Consider the following 20767-nt stretch of genomic DNA (forward strand, 5'->3'; position numbering starts at 1 on the left):
CAGAATACCTGTGTAGAATGAAAAGAACTAAGCGGACCAGCTGTGACTGTGGGAATATGGTTAGCCGTAGTTGGTTATCACTGGAATGTCCAGTGTATGAAAATCTGTTGACAAGATAGAGTCAACAACTGCAGGCCATTCGTGTCAACGGGCCATCGCGTGATGAGACGAATTAAGGTATCCTGAAAGGAATAGCCGCAATTTTCTCAGACACAGACAAAACAGAGCGTGTTGACTAGAAAACACGTATACGGGGCAGGATGTTACGACACGTTGTGGAGGAAAAGATGTTTCAACAACAGGGTACAAATAGTTCTAAATCGTGAAACTGTCCTCGAATGCATGGCTGAGTTTAAAAGCGGGCATTGGTACTAAATTATTTCGTCAGTCAAACACATAGTGTAACGGGAAATACTCCAGTCCATGACATTCTCGACTAGCTTTCAAATGTATAAGAATACTGAAGCTAATAACTGGACGTTAAGTGCCATCGCTACCGACATTACTAAGATTCTCGTTTACTTTACAACGCATAATGAGGCCTTTCCATGGTATATAAGCAGTCGTCTGCACAACATAAAGTGGCAATAATGAATTCTATTTTCTTGCATCATGCACTCCTATTTCCTACTTTACTCTGTCCTCCTTTCTTCATTATTACTATTATTCTATTTCTCTTCTATATCGTCTTGGCTACTAGATGTTTTACAGTCTTCTTTACCTTTTTTAATTTGTTGATCTCTATTTTTGTGTCTTGTAGAATAAGTAACATTCCGTGTTCGACGCGGAAATCTTGGCAGACACAACTCCCTTTGTTTATTCTCCTTAATCACAAGGCTATAGATGTCAGTTGTCTCGAGGATACCAAGGATGCTGCAGGCATTCGATACAATGAAACATCTTGACAGATGAGAAATCGTTGCTGTACCGGAACTCGAAACTGGATAATTGATTTCCAGGGGCAACGCCATTACCAGATGAGGTCGGGCATAGATCACAGCCACATTCTAAGTTTTAGTATGCAGTAATTCACTGCTTTTACCTCTAAAGAACGTCTGCTGCATACCTTGTTGATACGGGAGAGAGGAGATAAATGCGAATGGCTAAGCCAAGGCTAGTAGTTGTTTTCGAAGTAAAAACTCTCCTCTGCAGCGACATATACTTCTAATTCTGATGACAGTAACACCAAACCCAATGATTTATTTTATTACAAAAAAATGGTTCAAATGGCTCTGACCACGATGAGACTTAACATCTCAGGCCATCAGTCACCTAGAACTTAGAACTCCTTAAACCTAACTAGCCTAAGGACACCACACACATCCGTGCCCGAGGCATGATTCGAACTTGCTACCCTAGCGGTCGCGAGCTTCCCAGACTGAAGCGCCTAGAACCGCTCGGCCACCGCGGCCGGCAAGTAGCAATCGCTTACCAGAAAAGTTATTAAGTCGACGCCGCTGAATTTCCACCAACATAAAGAAAATTCGGCCATCCCAATCAAGTGTAGCGGTGGCTCACTTTGAGAGACTTGCATCTAAAAAATATTACGTCACAATGCTCCAGCCAATCCGGATGTCTTATCCTTGGTGTCTTTGGAGCACTGTTTTCTAGCATGGGAACTCGAAAGAAGTAAAAAGTTGCGCTAGACGCCGAACTAGTGGATGAATCATGGAACCATTGTTTCTAGGCAGTGCCCGTCAATGTGAGAAAACTTTCGAGATCTGTACCTCTTCTCGAAATTTTTGCTTAAGAGTGGCTCAAAGAAATGCCATGCTGTTTAAGAATCCTGCTTCCACAAGAGAAACGTATTGCAGGTGTCAATAGCAGTAAACGTTTAGCAGAGTTCACCTGAAAAACAACGACTCTCCGGGGAGGCGGCGGCGCACAGTAGGTAGCTGGTGTGGCCCAGCGGCTATCCGTCATACCAGCGGTCGAGCACTCCAGGCCTGGCACTTTCCCCACCCGCGAACGCAGCAGGGGTCCGGACGGTTCTTCTACTGAACCGTCTGCTCTGAGGCTTACATAGTTCACTGAAATCATCTTAAACCTTACCCTGTACGCATGCATGGTATCTGCAAGTGCAGAGGCAAAGGAAGTGAGATATCACCTACACAGTCAGTATTTTTGTGTTATAGCTGAAAATAAATCATGGTTTCTGCAGTCGCCTCGATTTCGATTGGATTTATTTGTAATATAAGTAATTTGCATATCAAAAAGTATGCAGTTTGTATATAAAAATGTAGCTTATTTGCATACGAACGTATCACCGAATGGAAGGAGATGAGGCCTAGTGGTTCGATGGCTTTCAACATACCAGTTATTGTCTCCCGACAAAATGTAATTTTTTTCCAATAACTGACGAGAGGGGTGTACGAAGATATTAGAACTTATGAAGTGTGTGTCGCGGATATGATATTTGAGTTGGGGTGGCAATTGTTAAAACAAAGGCGTTTATCACTGCAGCAGGATCTTTACGCGAAATTTTGATCACCAACTTTCCCCTTTGCATACGAAAATATTTTGTTGGTACCTAGCTACATAAGAAGAAATGCTAATTGTAATAAAATAAGTAAAATCAGAGCTCACACAAGAAGATTTGTGTGTTCATTTTTCCTCTTGTTGTTCGAGCGTAAAACGGTAGATAAATACCTTGCAGGTGGCCCGATAAACCGTCTGCAAGGCACTTAATTGTGAGTTTCAGAGTAGTTTTTATGTAGATACAAAAGAAATCAACCGCCGTCTTCCGTCAAAATTTAATCTTGTAAAATTATTCCTCTCTGCAATAAAAGAAACCTTTATAGCAGTCACGAAGTGTATCGCAAGTGCAGATCATTTCTTTCTAACTTTCAATGAATGAAAGCTGAGGCTTTGACATTAACAATAACAGGGAACGTGATAAAGTGGTATGGATGTGTTAGGTTTCAAGTACAACTGTATTATCGTGAACTGATATAAGAAATCTTTTTATTTCTCCTTTTCTGGACTAATAACGTCCCTTGATGTGACAGAAAACGTAATACTGTAGAATGTCACGGAATGGAAATGAGGACTGTATAATTTATGGACTCGATGTGATGGCTCAGGTAGCCTGTACATTATCCCTTTCATTCTGAATATGGATCTTCCGTCTTCTCTCTTTGGTTGTTATCTGCTCTGGAGTTCTCTTGTATTTAATTTATTCACAATCAGAGCTGAAAATCGTCTCACAGAGCCAGATGTGTAGGTATCTACACAATTTATCGTAGACTCAAGACTACAGTGCTACTTGGCTTTCTTTAAGTATCGGAAACCACTGTCAGTGGTGGTAGTCAAATTAACTACGACTAAAGTATCGCAGAAAAAGTAGATAGTTGAACGTCGAACTCTGGTATTACCAGCCCACAAGATTATCAGCTACACAATTGTTGCGTTATCAGACGGATTTGTGGTGTATAGGATAACTAAACATGGAAGTGCGACCGACATTTTCGGCAGCAGAGATTGAGTCAGGTGGCACAAAAAAATGGCTCTGAGCACTATGGGACTCAACTGCTGAGGTCATTAGTCCCCTAGAACTTAGAACTAGTTAAACCTAACTAACCTAAGGACATCACAAACATCCATGCCCGAGGCAGGATTCGAACCTGCGACCGTAGCGGTCTTGCGGTTCCAGACTGCAGCGCCTTTAACCGCACGGCCACTTCGGCCGGCTTCAGGTGGCACATGTTAACATTAGACCGTTACGTGTGTTTCAGAGCAAGAAGAACAATTATGGCGTGGCCCTCACCTGGAGGGACCTGTCGGTGTACGTCATGAAGAAGAAGACAAGGGTTTTCTTGTCCTCATCACAGACCTACACTCGAATCATCAATAATGGTACGTAATTCCATGTATTAGTTTCTTCATTTTATGTACGCTATAACTCTGAAAGTTCGCCATATTGAGCTCACTAAAATTCTACATTTAATTTTTCGGCACAAGTACAATCCATGGTAACTCTGCCACTACGTACTTGACTTGTTTTGCGGATTTCTCCGTTGAGACCTACGTCGACCGTTGATGGAACTTTATTGCAGACCAACGAAGCAACCATCTAGAATTTTTTTTTTGTCTACCACCATGGTCTCTGACCCTACCAAAGGATGAACATGGGCTCCTACCACAGTGAAGTCCTACCTTGAGTGGTCGGTAGCGAAACGATCAAATGATTTCCATGGATTAAGTTGGTGATTTTGATGGATTAAGTTGGTGAGCTACATGAAGAAAATGTAGTGGCTCTAGATTCGAAAGCTAATATTGACGCTAGGAAGGCCAAAGCACTGACTACTTGCTCCAACAGTATTGCCACCTTGCGACGGCTTGGATTGAGAATAATGCAGGAGCTCCTCAGTAGACCAGTCTCCTACATGAACTCTGCCGTTAGTGGTGGAAAAATGGACAGCTGGATTGATTTTTTCCCTGGCCTCGACGAACTGCAATAAAGAAATGTAGTTAGCTTATTCTATTACTACAAAGTTCGATAGAAAATTTGCAGCATCGTGAAGAAATTGTTAGAAAATCCTAAAATTTAACCCAGACATGACTGATTATATTAGTACAACATTAAATATTCCATTTGGTATCCTACTATGCTGTTACAAGGAAAACTGAATGAATCGTGAAGTCACAACCAGCATCATGGAAGCGTATGGTGCCCGCCCCTATGTTCGATATAACTTTGTTGTTCACCAGTACTGATTGCTGTAGGGGACTGAGGTCAGTTGCCTTATCCCACACGTTTTCGGTCGTCGCAGTGTCAGTGAAATGTGAGTCAATGAAGAACTGGCATGCTCTGTACATTGACCGACGCTTTCACATTCTCAATAAGAAGTGACTGATCGATGTTATGTTAAAACATGCGGCCCTAATAGCTGAAGAGAGAGAGAGAGAGTGATGTTGTCATCAAATGTTTTGTTGCAGTAGTTGCTGTCCGAAGTATCAGACGTTCACGTCACACGGAACCGACGACTATATGCCATGCATATTGCACCCTAGTCTCTGCTATTCCTCCAGTAAAATGCTTGAAAGTGTACACAGAAGCGCAGATTTAATATGATGCCTAGTTTGACACCGGAGGAAAGAGGGAGCTAAGTGACAGAGTGGCGCGTATGCAGCGATTTGCTGCTGAGAGTATTTGTACTCGTGTCCCGGTTGCAGGGTGTCACAGCGTGTTGCAGGATCTGTGGTTACGTTTGTTCTTACACCTAGTGAACTGTCAACCAAAACCACGGCAGAAGGTTACCAACGTAACAGGAAAGGTGATTTTCTTAATGTGAGGAGTCACAGCTATGTGGAATTTTCTGAAGATAAGTCTTTCGCAATCTGCCTGTTATTTCCTTTAGGATCCACTATTGCAGTTTTGGCTCTGTAACCACTGTCATTCTATTCTGCAATTATAACACACATTCCAACATCAGTACGTTATTATGACATTACGTTACAGTTTACACCTATTGGGAAGCCTTTGTCGATTAGTATTGTTATATACCCCGTTACAAACAAAGCTATTGAAGATCTAACTCCCAATGTCTGGCATCTTAGTAGGATTACCTATTATTCTTGTCAAAAATTTTGACAACCTGTATGATAATTTCAATTGGTACTCTAACAAGAAATATAAGTGGTCTTAACAGACGGTCTCTGCGTGGTGAAATACTTTGAGTTTTTCTAGACATGTGACATGACATGAAATGTATCTAATTTCGAAAGTACCATTTTGGTATACATAGACAGGACAAGACCTTCAATCCGTTAATCATTAATTAACGAAGATAACTTCCTGAGTATGGATTAATTTTTAATTTTAAGCAATCGTTAACGGACTCTTCAACTACCATGAACTTTCTCTAGCTCCGAATAGTTACTTAGGTACCATGCCGCCCGTGGAAATCATGTTTTGTCAAGTTGGGGACATGACGGTGTTGAATACGCCATGGAAAAGAGACTTTAGCCAAGTAGCAAAAATTTCTTTCTTCACTGAAGCATATAATATGATTTGTAGGCAACAGTTCACACGATGATCAAGATCGTATATCGGAGTGCAATCACACACTTAGCATAAATTTATCTGTGGGTCTGAGAGAGAATTTAGTGAAAGTTTGTGAGATTGGCAGAATTTTGTGAGCCGTTAGCAAGACTAAATCAATAGACCAAGGTGGTTGTATTCTAATATGTGTCTGAACAGTGTCGAATCAAAGATAAATTTCTGCTGTGGTTCCTTGCATTTATAGAACACAGGTAGAAGAAAATTGTTCTCGAGTGTCAACATATGGGACCAATAGCCAAAATATGACTTAGAATTAAACTGGGTAAGACTTTACGAGGACTCGCCCATTATTTTGCATGTTGGTAACGCCTGTCGCGAACTGTCATGCGAATAGCTGCTCGTGTAGCTCAAGACGTAAGTATACCTTTTCGTTGCGATTATGGGAGAAATACTTAGTATTTAACGTAGCAACAACCTTAACATACTATGTACTTTATTATGATCAAACGAAATTTTTGGAGGAAAGGCACTTAGTTTGCTGTGTCATACACGCACAAACGAATAATTTAGTAGATCTTTCGTTTTCTGCTTTTTCCACACTTGGCCTCCTGTTATTGGTATATACATTGCCTGATCAAAAAATTGAAGCTCCCGGAAGAGGTGTAGGAAACGAAATGAAACTTAGCGGGATGAGAATATATTTGACGCTATGGTAGTATGAGCCCACTTTCAATGTAAAGCTGCACCCCCTCTGGTCTTGATGCGTACACTGATTCGATTCGAAAGTGTCATAAAACCATTATAGCCTTTCCTGAGGCAAGCGGGCCCACAGCTGTTTTAACCGGATATTGATACACGGGATAATTCCACCGGGTTGCAGCTGACGTCCGAACTGGTTCCACAAGTTTTATGTGAGGCAGATCTGGTGTTCTTGCTGGCCACAAAAGTATCTCAGAATCACACAGACAGTTCATAGATACACGTGCCGTGTGTGGACGAGATTGTCCTTCTGAAAAATGTCAACAGGATACTTTTACATGGGAGGTAAAACATAGGGACACAGGATGTCCATAACGTATCGTTGTGACGTAAGAGGTCCCTCAGTCAACACCAGCCTTAACTTACATAACCGATGGCTCCCCACGCTCCGACGCCAGAAGTCCTCCCTGGGACACCCTCATACTCTCCGACGACGGTCTTCTGGGCGATTCATCGTTCAGCACAGTGCGACGCCATTCATCAGCAATCCATGCTTCCCGGTTACGACACTACTCCAGACGACTGTTTCTTTTTTGGTGTTGTAATAGCCTGTGAAAGATAATTCCTTTGTCCGGTTGCTGCTAGTTTGAAGACGATGCAGAATGTTTCAGGGAGCCCAATATGTGTTATCGGATGGCAAGCGCACATGTGAAAGGCTTATAACGTGCATTGTGCAGAATACGGTGATTCTCGCTTGTGGTGCTGCCACGTGGTCTACCGGAAACTTGACGACGATTGTCCTTGGCTTCAAGTTCCCATGCAGTCCAAACAGTGTCACTGTCACATCAGAGTGCCCCACAAATCAGGATGTTGCATGATCCGACCAACCGGCAAATGGAGATACACAGTGAGGTCCTTTTCAAACTCTGCTAGGTGGTGGTAACACGAGTACGGGGCATCGCTGCGTCCTTCAGTGACCACTGATCACGCACTGTAGGTACCCTACCAGGTCTGCTGTCAACACTAAACGCAAGCAACACTAATGCATTCTGGTGGTCGTCCTACCTGTCACGAAGAACTGCAGCTACAATCATTTAAATAACCATCAACAGTGTTTACAGGTTCGAGGTTCACGGACGTATGACCTCGTCTTCTGAGTGCCTAATTTTTTTGTCAGAGAATGTATATAGCGCAGTGGTCTGGACACAAGTAAACAACATCCAAGCTAAACAGACCTCCGACTATGCTGCCGATTAGTCGTCACAAACTAGATTCAGTTCTTCAAACGAAATCATTGACAATATTCGAACACAGATAGTGAAAAAGTATTCGAAAGACTCTTCACTTACCGAGGGCCTACTAGAGTGGCAGATGACCATAAAACTGACGGTATCCTTTAACTGATTATCCCACCAGTTAATGTTATTTCTGTGTAGTGGGTCTTTGTTGTACATTTGTCGGTATTCACTTGGAACGTTGGTCACGGTTTAGAATTGAACAAGTCACAGAACATACTGAACATTCCTCTGTACTGTCGACGTCTCGACTGACGTGACCTGGTGTAATGCTGCCACATGGTTCGTCCCACCGCATCACCACCTGCTCGCGCACACTATCGAACATCATACTACAGAAATTCTTTGCGATGCTGTCTAGTGTAGCGCGAGTTTCAGCCTGTCATTTCGTTTATGTTAGCCAGAAGAAGAGTTTTTAACTGCATCATGACTTAACTGACGCACTGTATATATATCCGTAACGCCTTTAAGCGGAAAAAACATAAAATGAAAAAAGGACCATCCACGTAACGAGAATAATTCGAACCCTTCGTAACCACAATCAAGATTCATACTTCCGACAAAATAACTAACAACATTTCGACACAAAGTGTGCAAATGGATGTCGTCAACTTGTGAAGGAGATGCACTGCCAACAACTGATCTGTACCGTTAAGAAATATAGTGCTTCAAGGCACTTTGTAAAATTCAGCAGCAAATTATATGGGTGCAGCCGATTTTTGTTATGTATTGTAATTACAAACGGTGGTCAACTGGAGTTACGCCATTGTTTTTCTCGAGTGGACAGTAATCTGCATTGTGTGTTTTGCTTTTGACAGTGACGGGAGCCGTGCTGCCTGGATCACTGGTGGCGCTAATTGGGGGCAGCGGCGCTGGGAAGAGTACCCTGCTGGCGGCCCTCGCTCACCGATCCCCTGGTGAGTCCAGCTGCCACCGATTGCCACTCAACAGTGCACGTAGAGGTCTTCCAGTGTGCTTCCTCACCAGTGACTACATCATAGTATCAGACTTAACTACAACCTTGCCAGTACTGCCATCACTCTCTCACTGAAGCAAGGACACCATCCTCCTGGTAAGGGTACCCCTACATCGCTGTGTCATGCTGGTAAGTAGACCATCACCGACGCAGTGGGACCCAAAAATACAATATACTCCTCTGGAGCTAGTGAACTCGATAAAACCTACCTGTTGAACCACTTCCCAGTTACAGGTATGTCTCGCCGAACTGAATCTATGATACCCTCCCCAGTAAACCATAGCCACAACATGTGGCACGCTAACTACACAGGGAATTCTTGTGCATTCCACTGCCACTGCATATGTATGTCAGGCTAGGCAGTTACTAAAGTCTCTTGATGCATTGCAGAATGGCAGTATGATCCTGTTGTGGCCGTAATGGCTGTATTATATACTGTGAGTCCCAATAATGCTGCGACAAAATTTGAGGGGCTGTAGTGAATGTCTTGAGGGACAAATAGAGGATGGGAGCCCGTGTCTGGAAACGTCATCCAACGATGCTACTGAGTGTCGAAGTTATAGCGGCTGGTGATTAGGCCACCTCCTTGGCACCAAACGTGCCTTCGCACGGTGACAGACCATAGACGGGACATCTACCCACGTTGTATGTTTTTAAGTGGTCGCGTCTGATTGCCACGAAGATGGAGCTACATGCTCTGTAGACAGGCCTTGTCTTCCACGAATGTGATGATCTATTACCGTGATGCATGACGGTTTCGGACGTGGGCTTCCAGCAGCAGTTTTGTTTTCCTTCTGTATACAAAAACCACTGGAGGTTTTGGAGGGTATCAGGAGAAAAACAAACTGCGGATGGAAATCAGTGTCCGAAACCGTCATCCACAGAGGCAACAAAGCATCGCATTCATAGGCGACAGTACCTTTCTGTGTATCAGGTAGCGCCATCTTCTCCACTGGCGATCGTAGCGATCAGTCACAATTAATGAATAACATACAACATTGCGGGACGTTCCGCCTATGGTCTGTCAGCATACAAAGGCACGTTTGCGGCCGAACAGTTGGTCTAGTGACAGGTGCCGGAGCATATAACTTCCAGCCTGTGTAGCGCCTTTGGAGCCTTCCGGACACAGTTTCCTATCCACTACATGTTCCTCAAGACGCCTGCTACAATCCCTCGAAGTTCGTCGCAACACTTCTGGGGCACCCGGTATATGTCTCACACAAGTGGGAGAAAAACACTTCCCTAATGGCTGCTATCACAACTGTTAGTGGTTGTTGTATTCATGGTGCCAGTATAACTCCTTTTCATAAATGTCAACACCAGTCTCACGCAAGTGATGCCACCGTCCATTAAGGGTGAATATTAATGAAACTGAAAAGCTGCAGGGACGGATTCCTAACTGAAAATGGGGGAAAAAAGGTTCTATGAACATGTGCCCGGAAATAGACAGTGCGCGTGCAACAACAAAAAATCATTGCGAACACAGTACAGAGCTGCATCGCACCTACGTCACAACATATGTTCAAAGTAGTCTCCAAGTGATTGCAAACTATAGGAATGGTAGCGGTTATCATGCAGGATGCACATAATCGTAATTCGGCTTACATCGTGTCCGCGGGCGATTTGCCTGGAGCTTGTACTAGGGTTCGTCTCTACATCCTGTGGAAACGGGTTCTCTCAGTTTGGTGTACGCATCGTCCGCTGCCTCCCTGCACTTCCGTCTTTCTGAAAGGACCCATGACACAGAAACGCCCAAAAAGAGGTTGAAATGTTGTGGTGAGTGTCTATGAGGGTACCTTTTGGTATAGCCGTGCTACATCTTCACCATTTCTGTCTGCTTGGCCGTACACAAACACCATTTCGGCTTATTCCAGACACGAATACCTAACGATTCTGCTGCTTACAGCACGCTGCGTCAATCAGTCTGCAACACATAAGGAACGCACGGAAATTGGTCAGTGGAACTTTCGTTCGTCAGCGCCATCTACCGTGGAAGCGCTGCATTTCCGGACACATATTCATAGGACCCTTTTAGCTCCATTTCCTGTCAGGAATCCGTCCCTGAAGTTTGTCGGTTTTATTAAAGTTCACCCTGTATGATGTGTTTTCCACAGCTCGTTCATCCCTCTGCCTCTACTCTCTTGATGCGATATAGAAGTGCATGTGTATTCTAAATTACTTTGCACAGTTCCCTTGAACACGCGTGCATGGCAAGTAACTTTCAAGTAAAATGTCTCACCTGATCAGGAATATACATAATGGATGTAGGAATGCAGACTGTAGACGCATGGTTGACGACAAGCGGAAATTCGAGATTGGCGTGTGTCATGCCCGGGGAGCCAAATTTTAAGGCGGCCGCTCGCAATAAGGGGGAAATCTGAGTTCGGGTCCCAGACCGGAACAAATTTTCGCCGTCGTGATTCTATTCTACAGCTGATGGTTGCCCATATTCGCAATTGAGGATACACATAACGTAACTCTCTTGAAGCATATAGTCAGTCACGCCTTTGGGGGTACTGTGATTTTCGTCGTGAGTCCCATTCGTACACTATGTCTGTCTAACGTTGCTGATACATCTACTCCTCTCATGGCGAGACAAATCGCCACCTTATGCCTTACAGAAACTAGTTTCATCATCATTACTCAGTTGATGGCTCTATGCCACCACTTGCCTTACATCAGCGCTCTCACGGTCTCCTGGTAAGTTGCATTGACAGTGTATGTATGTTTCACATTGTTCCGTTCAGTACCACCACTGTACAAGTGTCTCGATATGGTGCAGCTATCGTTAACCTCCTGTTGAACTGTGCCACAGTGCATCATATCTCTGTAAGTATGAAAAACGGAAAAACGGAAAAACTCGGAAAAACGGTAGGTGCCGTAAGAACACACTAATAAACAAAGTGAAATAAACATAGTCTAACTTCAAATAGAAACGAGGCTAGAAATTAGCAAGGCTGAACACACACCGTATCCGCAGTCTGCTCAGGGAGATAACACGCCACCAAATCAGCTAAACTGGCAGCACATTGTTATGACACCGGACGAGAAATGGCGCATGCACAGTTACAGAAAGACTGAATCGAGAGTACCAACGAGAAGGATGCAAAATGTCTGTTCAGTGTTATTAAACTAATCGCCCAACAAGGAAGGGGATGGATATATTGACAGCCAAAGGCTATGCGTAAGGAATATACTTCTATTCAGGTGTTCTTACGGCACCTACGGTTTTTTCGAGTTCTTCCGTTTTCCATAATTACTGAGATACGTCCTTATTTTATAGACTGCGACTGCTTTTCGGGCCCAAACATTTAACATGGACCACCGCTTTATAGCGAATTATTATTTATATATTTATTGCCTTCCCAATGAAATGGGACTTTCTTGTAACTATTTTACCCAAGTACTGCAATTATTTGAAAGATAATTTAAGTATACTATTCTTGGTGGCCTTACGTGATTTTAATAACTTATTTTTAAAAATTGGTAATTCCAAAAAGTAAATATGTTATTCCTCTAACGTATAGATTACCTGATGATTCATTTTAAGAACGCGAAACCGGTCGTGACCTTCCAATGAAGGGAACTTAGCAGCCTGAGCAGAAGACATTTTATTCAGCATGCAGAATTTCTGCTGCGGCTACTCTCATTTTAAAGTTATGTAGTCCCCATGAGTTGTTCACAATTGCATAGCGTGCGTAGATTTGCTGCTGCTGAGTAAGTGTTTAAAGAAAGAAACCGATAAGGTCACCAGTCTCCGACTCACCCCCCATGACACAACCAGTGTACGCAATCCGTCTGCTTGCATAGTAAATTCTGTGGGCGGGTCCGAGAAAATGTTCTAAATGTTTCCATAGCGCGTATCTGACACGGAACAAGGGAACCAGCGAGGTATTCACCTCGAGGGATTTGGGAAACCCGCTAAAAAACACACCCAGGCTGAACGGCACATCACCCCTTCGACGATATTGAGCCGAGCGGATTCGACCCGTGGATGACAAACCTCCCACAGCGCTAGCGCAGCTAGCGGGTAGGGTAAGCGTAGATTCTTTCTGTTTGACATGATAGAGATGACCTATTCTAAAGAATGTGCTTAAGAAAGATTGTTTCAATTGTTAACATGAAAATACATTGAAGCGCCAAAGAAACTGGTCCAGGCATGCGTGTTCAAATACAGAGATATGTAAACAGGCAGAATACGACACTGCGATTGACAACGCCTGTATAAGACAACAAGTATCTATTACTGCTGCTACAATGACAGATTTGATGATTTAAGTGAGTTTGAACGTGGTGTTATAGACAGTGCACGAGCAATGGGATACATCATCTCCGAGACAGCGATGAAGGGGAGATTCTCCCATACGACCATTTCACGAGTGTACCGTGAATATCAGGAATCCGCTAAAATATCATTCAACGTGACTGAAATGCAACCCTTCCGCAAATTGCTGCAGATTTCAATGCTGGGCCATCAGCCAAGTGTCAGCGTGCGAACCATTCAACGAAGTACCAAAAAATGGGCTTTCGGAATCGAAGAGCCACTCGTGTACCCTTGATGACGGCACGACACAAAACTTTACGCCTCGCCTGGGCCCGTCAACACCGACATTCGACTGTTGACGACTGGCAACATGTTGCCTGGTCGGACGAGTCTCGTTTCAAATTATATCGAGCGGATGGACTTGTGCGGGTATGGAGACAACCTGATAAATCATGGACCCTGCATGTCAGCAGGGAATTGTTCAAGTTGGCGTATGCTCTGTAATGGTGTGGGGCGTGTGCAGTTTGAGTGATATGGGACCCCTGATAGTCTAGATACGACTCTGACAGATGACACGTACGTAAGCACCCATTTCTGTCCATTGTGCATTCCGACGGTTATGGGCAATTCCAGAAGGACAATGCGAGACCCCACACGCCCATAACTGCTACAGAGTGACTCCAAGAACACTCTTCTGTGTTTAAACAATTCCGCTGGCGACCAAACTCCCCAGAAATGAAAATTCTTGAGCATATCTGGGATGCCTTGCAACGTGTCTTTCAGAAGAGATCTCCACCCCACGTACTCTTCAGATTTATGGACAGCCCACCAGGATTCATGGAGCCAATTCCTTCCAGCACTACGTCAGACAGTCGAGTCCATGCGACGTCGTGTTGCTGCACTTCTGCTTGCTCGCGGGGGCCCTACACGATATTAGGCAGGTGTGCAGTTTATTTGGCTCTTCAATGTATAACAAACTGGATATCATAGGCTTATGATGACTAACATATTCTACTGTTCTCGATGACTTCATCTCGCGTCTGTAGGTGACCTGTTTTGACCATATTTGAAGTTATCTTTTGACATGGTGGTGAGTTGACTGTGAGACGAGATTGTATTGTGCGTCTGCGCAGCGGGCACGATCATCGACGGCGAGGTGCGCATGGACGGCCTGGCGCTGGACGACTCGGCGCGCCAGCTGACGGGCTTCCTGCACCAGCACGAGGCGTTCTTCAGCAGCCTCACCGTCAGGGAGCACCTCTCCATCATGGTGCGTAGCGCCTCCCCACCAAGTTTTCCGCTTGGCTGGTGGCTTGCAGAATACCACTTTCAGACAAGACTCTTCTAATGCGATTCTTCAGTTCCTTCCGGCGTATTTCTTGCTCGAACAGTCCACGGTTGTACTGCCAGTCAATGTGTCCACCGGGCACAATATTTCGGCGATCAGACGTCTCGCCATCGTCAGGTACGCTGACGAACTGAGCAACTGAGGGTGGGCGGCCGTCTTAAATCACCTTCGCTTCCGAGGCAGTTCACCCATGGACTGTTCGAGCAAGACTCTTCTAGTCTTCCAGGCTCCACAGAAGCTTTCTTGATATACTGTAGTGACATCAGAAAGGCTGAGAGCGAAAAGCTGGCCTTGGAAGACGCCATATCAAGAAAATATTTATTCCAAAGGCATATTTTTTTAAGGGAGCAGTGCACAAAAACATGAAAACCAACACAAGTCTATAGCCATGGGCTTTAACAGTAAATGCGAGGACTTAATCTCTTGCCACATCGACACCTAAAGAAATTTTCAGGCAATTTGCAACCAGGACTGGGCCTTGTTACCAAGACAGGACATACGCCTCATTTGGCAAACTTGGCAGTTACACGCAGTAAACCGACGGTGCATGGTAACTGCAGCTTTTAAGAGGCAATACTCAATAACAATGGAAATCAGTAAAAGCTACTCAGTAATAAAAACATGAAAAACAGACTTCTGCAGATTACACAGAGAGCAAACGACACACCAAACGTTTCAGAAATCAAAAACATATTAACTAAACTCTGAAAATATTAAATATAAGAACTATTAGCTTTTAAAAATAGTAGAACAGGCAATAATTAATCTCGCTAATACTATCCTGATTATGAGCCAACAAGCCGTCAATAAAGCTTTCCTAAAATTAAGGTTTTCTGTTAAGACCCAGTGCAAGGAAAACGATACAGTACACTGTCTTACACACACGGTCAGTTTTAATAGAAAACATGTTAATTATGTTTTAAAAATAATATATAACAAAATTTCTTTCGAGTTCATTGTAAATAAACAATTTTCAAATTTCTTCTTTTAGATGTACTGTGAAACCTTGCTTCTTGCTAAATTTCATGGTCCTGAGACTACAGGATACATCCTATAGGTTCTGATGAGTAAGTTTGCGGATACCAAAATATGTGATATAAATGGATGTATCCTTTGATTGCATTGACTCAGAAGCTCCAAGTTTTAACAACGCCAACCGAGCATAGGCATTAGTTTCAACTTTCTCACGTTTACCCGTTACAGAGAAAAAGTGTTCTCGATAGACAGACGGACAACCGAGTGATCTAATAGGGCTTTATTTTTACCGATTCAGGTATGGTGCCCTAAAAAACATAGCCTTGTCGATACAAATGTTTATTAGAGTATCTAGTAAAAATCTCAGGTATATCGGTCAAGAACTCTTAGAGATTTGTGACAAGTGCATTTCCCCTTTATGTATTGTATACGTATTTATATAACGAGTGTTTCAAAATCTATACGGCGTTTGTAAGGCTTTGTGACATATATTACATACAGCTTATATTTACAAATAGTACTTCAAACGAAAGAACAACTCAGACAGTTATGTTTGTATACCTGTGCACATGCACATGACCTGTTTCCTGTGTCTTTCTTTAGAAAGCGCTAACAGCAAAGATGGCGATTACTGAACACAAAGCTTTTTGTGTTTTACAGTTGGAAATGCCTGAATGTGTTGTTACAATGCAACGAGCGTTGCATATTAAGTTCCATTGTACTACTAAAAGTGATATTAACATCAGTACACGGTATCTTGAGAGTGAAGACACCGGCTGTCTTTGTGAAAGGAAGGACGAAGGCGACTAAGGGTGACTGAAGAACTCGTTGAACGAATGAGAGAGTTAGTCATGCGTAGCCCCAGCCAATCACTCTGGAACGCTGATAGTGAATTAGCAATTTCAGTGACGTCTGTGTTGAGACTTTTAAGGAGACGTTTACAACCACGTGCTTATCGTTTGCAGTTGTTAAAAATTCTGAAATCTACAGTTTGCGTGCTAAATTTTCAAACAAAATGGAAATTTTCTGGATCGTATCGTCCGTCACTGATGAATCATCTTTTCACCTACGTAAGTGGAAATGTGAACACACACAATATGCGCATCTGGGGGTCAGCAAATCCCAACGAGATACTACGGTTGCAGTGAGACTCCCGTAAACAGAGTGCTTTTTGTGTAATCTCCCGGCTGAAAGTTTAAATGGGCCTATCGTTTCCGATGAAGCAGTTGTAATTGGTGTTTCTTATGGTGATGCGCTAGAATGTAGCTCTTTCCTCAATTTGAAGAAGCTGGACCACAAAACTTTATTTGGTAGCAAGATGGTGCGCCTCCTCATTGGCGTAACCCAGTATGCTATTGGTTAGATAACGTTCTACACGACTACCGGATTGCTCATAGTGGGGTGGAAGACAGAACTTGTTTCGTATGGCCCCCACGATCACTCAATCTGTCACCACGCGATTTTTACCTTTGAGGGTTCACGAAGGACCGTGCGTATGTGCCTCCGCTACCACGTGATCTACCCGACTTAAGAAACTGGACTGAGGGAATCGTTACAACAACAATTTCAGACACACCTATTAAGGTTTGGGAAGAACTCAGCTACCGACTATGTATGCCATGTGACGAATAGTGCTCACACTGAACAATTGTAAGAAAAACTGTGTTAGTTGGTTTTTCATTTGATGCTTTATTTATAATTGTAAATTTAATCTAACAAATGATACGAAGTCTTCAAACCGGGTTATTCATTTTGAAACACACAGTATTATATATTAAATGCTGTCCTTTGTTTGTTTTAAGAACTTCTTGGGGGAATTGTGGAAATGTGAACAAACAAATTTAGTGAATACATGATAGTTATTTAATTCAAGCTATATCACCTATCCAGTAAAAGATACCCAGCTTACACCACATCAAGTGGAATTTTGCTCATGACTCTCAGTGAGCCTTGACTTTTCCCTTATTAGGAAGGGGAGAATTTGACTTAGTTGTAAGCGGTTCCGTAAGTGCCACGTCGCAACGGGTCTGCGAGAACAGACTCGGCCCCAACAAAGAAATGCGGGGATCCGCACGACCTTACGGAGAACGGAAAAGCGACGCTTTTATTGATTAGATAATTTGCTGATCACAAGGGTTAATGGGGGATAGCAAGCTACTCCTATGTGGGAGGGGAATTTCATTGAATTAATGAATGCACATAGACGTTAGTATGAAATCTTTATTACAGAAAGAGTGTAAACGAGATCTTGCAAAAATACAAAGAAAATAAGGTCGTTATTTCGGCTCGTTCAGATACTGTTGTACATGATTTTGTGGGAGGAAGGAAACACTGATTCAGCAGTGTGCTCCTCCACAATAGCGAAGAACAAGAGGAGTGGCGGGAAAAGGAATATGCGATCTGATCGTTGTGACTAAAGAGATGAGCTACCAGTTTTACAAGAGAGTGGAATTACGATCATGCAGTCGCCACTACCGCATACTGAACAGATTAAGGGATAAATGCCAGAATGAGAAAGTGTCAGAGACTCCTCCCTACCGAAAACCAAATAAAGCGCGTGAATATCTTTCACAGCAGACCTCGTTTATGCGAAGAAAATAAAATCACTGCAAGACTAAGAAGTTGCTATGGAATTAGCAGTACGCAAGACAAACAGCTCGCCACGTGGTCGCTTGTTCTAGCACAAAGGAACATGAGTCAATTTCGGGGAGATACCTTCTAGAATCCTAAATCCACACGCGTATCACAAGAAAAAGAATAAAGAATAGATGCTAAAGGCGATACTGCACCTTTGAGGACAAGATTCTTTGCCCTGATATAGCTCGTGACCTCGCGCTCGTAAAGGACAAACGTCAGACGCCAACATTACTCACGAATTATCGAATTAACGAAACAAAATTTATAAGAAACGAAAAGAAAATAGCGCTCCCTTACTAACGAATCCATACTGCTCTAAGTGTATTATAACCAAGTTGGCATTCACTTAGTACACACATGTTTACCGATATCAGCATCGTTATCTGAAGCGATCAGGAACAGGACTGAACTGACCGAGCTTCCACGTCTCCCTGGATAGCTGTGAGCGTTTGGGTGCGAGAATTGGCGCGCCCCTAACCCGGCCCGTCAGAGAGCACTGGATTTCTGCGGAACACGATGCCGTTATGGCTAGCCACCTGAACACCGGAAAATGGCTCGTGATTCGTCTGAAGACGGTCAGAGTTTCGTGAGGCAGGCTACAAAATGTTCAAATGTGTGTGAAATCTTATGGGACTTAACTGCTAAGGTCATCAGTCCCTAAGCTGACACACTACTTAACCTAAATTATCCTAAGGACAAACACACACACCCATGCACGAGGGACGACTCGAACCTCCGCCGGGACCAGCCGCACAGTCCATGACTGCTGCGTCTGGGACCGCTCGGCTAATCCCGCGCGGCTGGCAGGCTACTTTGCAGCGTAAAAAAGGAGTGAGAGGTTAAGCTTCAGGGTTGGTTCTATAATTTGTGAGAGTAGGAAGGGGGACAACTTTGGCCACTACGTAGCATTCACTGGTCTCACAAGCTTCTTACAGCAACAATCAGTGATGGAAAGGGAAGCCATCATGGCCACTCCAGAGGGACTACTAAATTTGGTTTGAAAATAATTAAAAATATTCTGCGGCCATCCTCTACATCTACATCTACATGATTACTCTGCAATTCACATTTACGTGCTTGGCAGAGGGTTCATCGAACCACAATCAGACTATCTCTCAACCATTCCACTCCCGAACAGCGCGTGGGAAAAACGAACACCTAAACCTTTCTGTTCGAGCTCTGATTTCTCTTGTTTTATTTTGATGATCATTCCTACCTATGTAGGTTGGGCTCAACAAAACATTTTCGCACTCGGAATAGAAAATTGGTGACTGAAATTTCGTAAATAGATCTCGCCGCGACGAAAAACGTCTTTGCTTTAATGACTTCCATCCCAACTCGCGTATCATATCTGCCACACCCTCTCACTATCTCATCGTTAGTGTAATATTGCAATAAAAATTGTCTATCCATATAGGTATCCCATTGAAATTGTACAATGATGAAAGAAACGCTAAAAGAGTAAAATACGAAAGGCGTGCGTAGTGAATGAGAATGAGATACACGTCTGTCAGTATATCAGAAATATTTATATCCCATGTCCGTCCAAATGCTTGTTAGATCATTGTGTGAAAATTTGAAGTAATTTGCTGAAGAACTTTTTGAGACTTTTTTGATAACCTTCCCCATTTACACACTCTGAGACAAAACAAAAAGACGCACCACGAAGGAATTACCTTAAGCGGACAGTGATCGGTGGATGTAATGTACATTTAGAGACAAACAAATTATTACGTTTAAAAAAAATGGTTTGTTTAAGAGAATGAACTTCACAAATTGAGAAAGTCAATAACGCGTTGGTCCACCTGTGGCCCCTGTGCAATCAGTTATTCGATTGGTATTGATTGACCGAGTTTCTGGACGTCCTCCGGAGGGATATCGTGCCAAATTAAATCCAGTTGTCCAGAGAAAGCTGGAGGGTCCTGCCTATAAATCCTACAAATGTCCTCAAATTGGAGGAAGATCCGGCGGTCTGGCTGCCCAAGGCAGGGTTTGTCAAGCACGAAGACAAGCAATTGAGCCTGTCGCCGTGTGCGGGCGGGCATTACCTTGCTGAAATGTAAGCCCGGGATGGCTTGCCATGAAGGGCAACAAAACGGGGCGTACAAAATCGTTAACGCATTGCTGTGTAATAAGAATACGTCGGATGACAACCAAAGGGATCCTGCTATGAAAAGAAATACCACTCCTGACCATGACTTCTGTTTGTCGGGCCGTACGTCGGGCGAGAGTCAGGTTGATATGTCACTGTTGTCCGGGTCGTCTCCAGACAAGTTTTCGTCATGGAACGTCATTGACTGGAGTAGAATTGTCTTTAATGATGAGTTGCACTTCGAATTGAGTCATATACGGAAACGCTCTGGACGTTGATCAACAACCAGACTGTCACCTAACAACCAGCTCGCGATTTTGACGATCTATCACCACAATTGGCAACGGCCTTGCCGCAGTGGATACACCGGTTCCCGTGAGATCACCGAAGTTAAGCGCTGGTCGGCACTTGGATGGGTGACCATCCATACCGCCGTGCGCTGTTGCCATTTATCGGAGTGCACTGAGCCACGTGATG

The 20767-nt window shown here is 43.6% G+C and overlaps 1 protein-coding gene across 1 annotated transcript in view; it reads left to right on the forward strand.

Moving 5' to 3' along the window:
* The window catches only part of LOC126474527 (protein scarlet-like), a 392530-nt gene that overhangs the window by 204242 nt on the left and 167521 nt on the right, over nt 1–20767 (forward strand). Inside the window, exons 3-5 of the mRNA XM_050101997.1 lie at nt 3735–3855; nt 8817–8915; nt 14372–14508. Coding sequence (XP_049957954.1) covers nt 3735–3855; nt 8817–8915; nt 14372–14508 — 357 coding nt within the window. The remainder of the gene's footprint in view (nt 1–3734; nt 3856–8816; nt 8916–14371; nt 14509–20767) is intronic.

The sequence above is a fragment of the Schistocerca serialis genome, chromosome 4 (genome assembly GCF_023864345.2).
Source record: "Schistocerca serialis cubense isolate TAMUIC-IGC-003099 chromosome 4, iqSchSeri2.2, whole genome shotgun sequence".
Lineage (NCBI taxonomy): Eukaryota > Metazoa > Arthropoda > Insecta > Orthoptera > Acrididae > Schistocerca > Schistocerca serialis.